Source organism: Electrophorus electricus, chromosome 19 (genome assembly GCF_013358815.1).
Source record: "Electrophorus electricus isolate fEleEle1 chromosome 19, fEleEle1.pri, whole genome shotgun sequence".
In the NCBI taxonomy this organism is placed as follows: Eukaryota; Metazoa; Chordata; class Actinopteri; order Gymnotiformes; family Gymnotidae; genus Electrophorus; species Electrophorus electricus.
Window position 1 is genome coordinate 9,894,556 of NC_049553.1, and position 7,500 is coordinate 9,902,055.

The 7,500-nt window shown below is 44.9% G+C and overlaps 1 protein-coding gene across 1 annotated transcript in view; it reads left to right on the plus strand.

Moving 5' to 3' along the window:
- Positions 1-6,198, plus strand: part of fgf11a (fibroblast growth factor 11a) — a 49,294-nt gene extending 43,096 nt beyond the window's left edge. The window contains exons 4-5 of the mRNA XM_027028918.2: positions 4,833-5,031; positions 5,582-6,198. Of these exons, the coding sequence (XP_026884719.2) occupies positions 4,833-5,031; positions 5,582-5,715 (333 nt within the window). The 3' untranslated portion in view covers positions 5,716-6,198. The remainder of the gene's footprint in view (positions 1-4,832; positions 5,032-5,581) is intronic.
- Positions 6,199-7,500: the final 1,302 nt, after the last annotated feature.

Below are 7,500 nucleotides of genomic sequence, written 5' to 3' on the forward strand. Positions count from 1 at the left end.
CATCCCAAACACACATATACACATATAGTGATGAGTGCTGCTACTGACCCTGAACAAGTGTTGCTGACCTCAAGGACACAGTACACACACACACAGCCACACACACACACGCACACACATTTGTGACCTTCCCCTCTCTGTTCAGAATCACACACTCTTCATCTTTTTTTCACAGAGTCAGCACTCGTTATCATCTCCATCTTTATCTAATCACTCTTTTCCTCACACACACACACACACACACACACACACGCACGCACGCACGCACGCACGCACACACACACACACACACACACACACGCACGCACACACACACGCACGCACACACACACACACACACACACACGCACACAGGCGCACACACGCACACACACACACACACACACACGCGCACACACACACACACACACACACACACACACACACTATCCTACACCCCTGCACACAAATACAAACATACACACAAACTACCTTCCCTCCAACCATGCTGTTCTATTTTAAAACCCGACCTCCCAGAAATGAGATCAGAACAGGGTCTCGGGGGTCTTGGGTGGGAGGTAAACACAAAAGGAAAGAAAAGCAGCTAAAACTAAAGGACAGGCGCGAGAGCGATAGAGAGGGGTGGGGAAAAGGGGGTGAGAGAGTGAGAGAACGCGAGAGGACAAGTGAGAGGCAGAGGACACAGGAAGCCCTCCAGCAGTTCAGGACACAGGCCTGCGGGAACACGCAGGTGTGCAGTGAGACCTGCTCTCCATCCCTGCCTGACCTGAGATCAGCACGGTGCAGCACAGAGATCCCTTATGCAGGATCAAGCCCACTGACAGTTCACTTGTAATAAGAGAATTGATTGAAACAGTAGCATTTGTCAGAATTAGAGCTTGTATAGTTTTTATTAATACTATTATAATTTATGACATATATGGCGTATCGTTTATGACAATACCAAGCGTCATATTTTGTATGTAAGACGTATTTACGTGTACAGAAAATTCTAAACTAATGTGACTGATATATAAAAACTATGTTAAATAAACATTATATGCTATATAAACATTAGCTGCTTGTCTAGGCAGGGGTAAACGCTACTAAATGGTGCCTGCATCTGTGTTCAGCATGTACTGGAAAGTTTCATCCTGCCTACTGATACTTGTTTGTGTGTTAATGCCCCAGTTGCAGGTTCTGCATGTGTAAGCCCTGTCGCCTGCACATCCCATCACACGGCCTTCACAGGAAGTTAAACTCTTTATCGCGGCTTTTCCAGAGTAACACATATTGACATTCCACTGAGGTCTTACATGAAATTGATCCCTCTGTTGGGGCACTTTTACAGATTTAATGCCCTGCACAGCAAACAGAAAATGTCAAAGCAAACACTCAGCCAGGTGTGGAGGTGTTCCCTACTTTTGCCATTGGCTCCTGTTTGCCCTGCCTGTCTGAGAATGTGACAGGACGTTCACCAGAGCATTGATGCTGTCCCTTCTCACTACAACACTTATTAATCCAAACCAGCGATTTGCTGAAAGCACCCAGACCACAGCAGAGATGGGAAAGCGAAACAGAGAGTGATTTCTCGAGTGGCACTGTAGACTTTAACTGGGCTTAAAAGTGTTAGGCCAAGTGACTTCAAGAGAGGCAGTGATAAAGACTGCAGGAAAGGGGTGGGGGGGGGGGTGTTTAGCATCCCCGCAGTGTTTGGAGGGGAAAGAAATCCCCCCCCCCATAATTCATAAAATGATATAATTTCTTTTGGCTGTTAGATTATTGCAGTGCATGCAAAGATTATATACCACGCACAGTAAACCAACATGGACAGGCCTACTCAAGTCAATGGGATGAAGAGGCTTACAGTGTCTCAGTGTGCTCTCACACCCACACCTCCACCTCCACCCCAAAGTTGAAACTACACCTAAGACACTGGTAGAGACAGCAGTTAGTTATAACACCAGTTCATCAGCAGTCTGATGACACAGTGAGCGCAGTGCGAACGTGCACCATCTGCTGCCGACTGTTGGTAGTGCATCTATCGTTCGCGTCCACAGGCATGAGAAAGTTAACCTTGTTGAAAAGAGGAAAGAGAAAAGATAAGACTATTGTCAGAAAGATTTTACATTATGGAGCTTTCCTGACATTATTATCTCCCCACCCTCCTTTCCCGAGCAGCTCTATCACCCCACCCCTTCTCTCCCGAGCAGCTCTATCACCCCACCCCTTCTCTCCCGAGCAGCTCTATCACCCCACCCTCCTTTCCCGAGCAGCTCTATCACGCCACCCCCTCTCTCCCGAGCAGCTCTATCACCCCACCCCCTCTCTCCCGAGCAGCTCTATCACCCCACCCCTTCTCTCCTGAGTAGCTCTATCACCCACCCCTTCTCTCCCGAACAGCTCTATCACCCCACCCCCTCTCTCCCGAGCAGCTCTATCACCCCACCCCTTCTCTCCTGAGTAGCTCTATCACCCACCCCTTCTCTCCTGAGCAGCTCTATCACCCCACCCCCTCTCTCCCGAGCAGCTCTATCACCCCACCCCCTCTCTCCCGAGCAGCTCTATCACCCCACCCCCTCTCTCCCGAGCAGCTCTATCACCCCACCCCCTCTCTCCCGAGCAGCTCTATCACCCCACCCCCTCTCTCCCAAGCAGCTCTATCACCCCACCCCCTCTCTCCCGAGCAGCTCTATCACCCCACCCCCTCTCTCTTGTGTAATTTAACACAACCAGGAAAGGAGAACTAGGTAAGAAAAGAACAAAATAAAATACATTATCTACAAAGCAAATTATTAATAGACATTAATCAGCAATACTGTTCAACAGAAGGAGGAAATAAAGAATTACTGGTTGTCCCTTAGGCTGTGATAAGATGCTGCAATTGTTGCTGCATGCATAATCAGCCCACTATTCTCTATCAATATATAGGCCAGTTTTTCTTTATTACTGCAGTCTACAAACTCAGGGCAGCTGCTTCAAATGCTCCTACAGAATGGGTTTCTACTTGAGTCCTATTTGGGACACTCTGTTAGGAAGTGCAGCTCTGTCTCCACCACTCCCTGTCCTTCCTGAGCAGCCTACAGTGTCCAGTTAGAGTGGCCAGGTTGTGATCCCTGAGTCTGTACACTGTGAATGCTTTGCTTGTTTGTTTGTTTTTTCTTTGACTGGGTTCATAATTTGCCAATGTGTAGTCTTAGGGCCAAATGCCATTGATGTTTGTGCTTTTGTGGCTCTTTCCCCCTTATATATGATTTTTGTTTGTTTGTTTGTTTGTTTTTGTTTTTGTTTTTTTGCTTGTTTATTGTTTTTGGGGGATTTTTTTTGTTTTTGTCAGTTATAGTTTGGTTGGGCCGGACTGCTAGGGTGAGTGTGTAGTTGTGCTGAGTCTTCCCGGTGGGTTTCAGCTCACTGCACATCAGGACCAGCTAGCTCAGCAAACTCCTTTCTACATAAAAGTCAGGCACTGGAGAGACACCTAGGACCGGGGTCTTTTTTACTTTCATTATTGTCTGTCCTCTGAGAGGCTCAGTTTAATTCAGTTCATTCCTTAGTTAATTCATTAAACCTGCATGTCAGGTTGGCTCGAAACCCCACAGTAAGCTTCAAGAGGTGTTTTAAAGTGAAGGTAAGATTTCATGGACAGACAATGCAGTTCATTTTTTGTGTATCTAAGGGATCCTTGTATGTCTAAAATATTCACTGTGTCAAATGTTTTAAACAGACAGTACAGTAATTGTGTCAGACAGTACAGTAATTGTTCAGCTGTGTGTGGTGTGGGCATGCTATCTTATATGCTTGTAATTCCAAAAGGAAATATTATCTCATCAGAATGACATTCATAGCTGCATAATCCTAATAGTGGCATGTGTGACTGCAATTAAATTATGGAATTATGCAGTTAATTAAAGAAAAAAAAGGCTGTATAATTTATGAATAACATATTATTCTCTGCTAACAGTGCATGTCCCCAACACTGGGGGAGAGAGAGAGAGAGAGAGAGAGAGAGAGAGAGAGAGAGAGAGAGAGAGAGAGAGAGAGAGAAGCACAAACTCCTTATTCAGCTGCTCAGCTCACTAGTCACACCAAGGATTCCAATCAATCGTGGAAATTGGTTTGTTCCTTGACAAGGTTACAAAATGACAAGGTGTAAGGAGAGAGAGAGAAAAAGAGAGAGAGAGAAAGAGAGAGAGAGAGAGAGAGAGAGAGAGAGAAAGAGAGAGAGAGCGCAAATTGTGGTGAAAAGAAGAAGAGAGGAAGAAAAGATAGATGGAAAGGAGGAGTGGGAGATGGGGAGGAAGAGAGAGGGGTGCATGGTGAGAGGGATGAAGAGAGATGTGGAGAGTGAGATGTTAGTCTCTGCTTCCTGACAGGCTCCAGTCTCCCACTGGGATTCTGAGACTGAACGTGTTTGGTGCTTGGGAGGAAGATTAGACTGCTACACTGCTGTCTGTGTAAAGCTGACTGAGCATGCTAGCATGCAAACACCTAATGCACAAAGAGCAATGAAGAGGGGAGAGAGAGAACTCTGTGTGTGTGTGTGTGTGTGTGTGTGTGTGTGTGTGTGTGTGTGTGTGTGTGTGTGTGTGTGTGTGTGAGAGAGAGAGAGAGAAAGAGAGAGAGAGAGAGAGAGAGAGAGAGAGAGCATTTATTGTTTATTAATAAATATATATTGCTAGCAAATACAGGATGTTCTTTATTATAAATAATTAATTCTAATGAACTCTGTGTGTGTGTGTGTGTGTGTGTGTGTGTGTGTGTGTGTGTGTGTGTGTGTGTGTGTGTGTGTGTGTGTGTGTGTGTGTGTGTGTGTGCGTGCACACGTGCATACGGGTGTGTGTCTTGTATTACAGGAGCACTTCACGCCAGAGTGTAAGTTCAAAGAGAGTGTGTTTGACAACTACTATGTGACATACTCGTCCATCCTGTACCGGCAGACACAGTCGGGCCGGGCCTGGTACATCGGCATTAACCGTGATGGGCAGGTCATGAAGGGCAACCGGGTGAAAAAGACCAAAGGTGCAGCCCACTTCCTGCCCAAGCTCATCGAAGGTGCGCTCGCATACTGAAACACCCTGCCCTGAAAACATTCCAAACACTGCAGTTTAGACTATTAAACATTCCAAACACTGCTGTTTAGCCAAGTAAACATTCCAAACACTGCTGTTTAGACAAGTAAACATTCCAAACACTGCTGTTTAGCCAAGTAAACATTCCAAACACGGCTGTTTAGACAAGTAAATATTACAAATACTGCTGTTTAGACTTAAACATTACAAACCCTGCTTTTTAGGCTATTAAACATTAAATACCTTTGTAAGGGTTTTGGTTTTTGGCTTTATTAAATTCAGGGTGATGATAAATTCTTTGAAGATTATGTGTGTATGGATGTGTGTGCACATGTGTGTGTGTGTGTGTGTGTGTGTGTGTAGGTTACTCACTGTCCCTTGGTAGCCGTGTATTTCTTTCTTAAAAGAATGCACAGTTTGTGTATATTGTGAATATGGCTATTTTGTGGATATGTGGTCTAAAATCTGATGATATTTTATGTAAATTATTGTGGTTTTCACACAAGGTTAAACAAGTCTTTCTCTGTCTGTAGTGGCCATGTACAGGGAGCCTTCACTGCATGATATCGGCGAGCAAAGCCCTCCACGGAAAACGGCCAAAACCTCAGACTCCCCTGTCCACAGTAACATGAATGACCCACCGCCTCCCAAAACTTGTGCTTCCTAGCAACCGGAGGAGCACAACCTGCCACACACACCAACATGCAAAGGACCACGGCATAGACTTGATATAAACACTGATTAAAGTCCTGCAGCTGACATTGAAAACTTCGTCACCCACCTGCCAGATGGACCCATTGCCCACTGTACCTTTCTTCTGCTGTTGTCTTCCTGTTTGAGGCTGGGAATGTTTGAGCAATAAGAACCCTGAGCTGTTGGTGTGGGCATCACGCAGGAGAAACAGGCCATATGTGACTGAAAGTCCTTTCAGATTTTTCTCCCTTTTTTAAATCGACTCCCTCACTGAGGGAAATCCACTACCCCAGCTGCACCCCTAATCAGAGAGGTGTATGACATTGGACGTTCTGAGCGCTGACAGGTCCCGAGGATCGCTGGCATTGTTTTGGAAGCTATGTGCGTGTGATCTGATCTTGCGTGATAGCTCAGAACCCCTGCAAACGCCCCCTCCCCACCATCTCTATGCCGAAGATAATATCATCTCCTCTCCTCATCTTTACCGCTGTTTGATTAGTTTGTGACACAGAGTCAATTTTCCACTCCACAGCACAGAAAAAGCTCAGCATGCTCTCCAGGTGACCATTATGGCATACACACACACATACACACACACAAACACACACACACACACACACACTCACACACTCACACACACACACACATGCACACACACACACGTGCTCACACACACACACACACACACACACACACACACACACACCTACACATGAACACACCAAGAAGGAAATTTCTAATGTAAAACAGGAACACGCAGACAAGAATGATACAGTATTACCTTTCTGTATGATAATGTTGAAAATCATATACCCCAAATGAGTTTCTTCCATGTATTCATATAAAATATCTTCCAAACTGATGAAAGAGAGAGAGAGAGAGAGAGAGAGAGAGAGAGAGAGAGAGAGAGAGAGAGAGAGAGAGAGGTGATTCATAACTGGGAATTGAGGCATGTGATGGCTTTCTTTAGTGTTGATTTGTTTTGGACGCTATGCCTTGGGTGCGTTTGTTTTGCTTCTCTCCTTCTCTCCTTCTCTCCTCTCTCCTGCTCTGTGTAAGGCTTCTTAAAGCAGAATTTACTAACCAATGAGCTTCCAACTTTCCTTTGCTACATGGCCTTGTAATCATCTTTACTCTGTTACATTTGGCCAACAGCAAATACTGCCAGCAAATGGAGCTATAAAATAATATTTCCTTTTTTTTATTACATACCAGATACAGATTTATGAGAAATGAATGACATAATTGCCATTGGGAGATTTTTTTTCTAAATTACAGTTTAATCACTCAATTCTAGTATGAAAGCAGTTGATTCTCTATATGAACTTTCTAATCATTTTGTTTATTACATATCAGGGCTTTTGAACTACATGCGCGATCCGTAGTCCAAGATAAAAGCCAATCCTTCCTCGGTGAGGAACACCTGTCCTAATGAAGTGCCAGCCCCTCATCTCAACAGCATCAGTGACATGTTTTGCAATCCTCGCACAGTTGATATAACAGTAAGTGTGGATGTGGCACCATGCAGTAAAACTAGGCAGTACACTTACATTCTGGGCTGACAATAGACACCATGGTGGAATAGCAATTTTGGGGTTACAATCAATGCAATAATCTACTCTAACTTCAACAGGGGAGGGAAGAGAGCAGTTCTGGTTCCACCGATGGAGATATAGAAGATAACAGATCGCTTCATTGGTTTTATGACTCATCGCCATTTATTTATCACCCTCATTCAGTGAATGAATTGGAAGTCTGC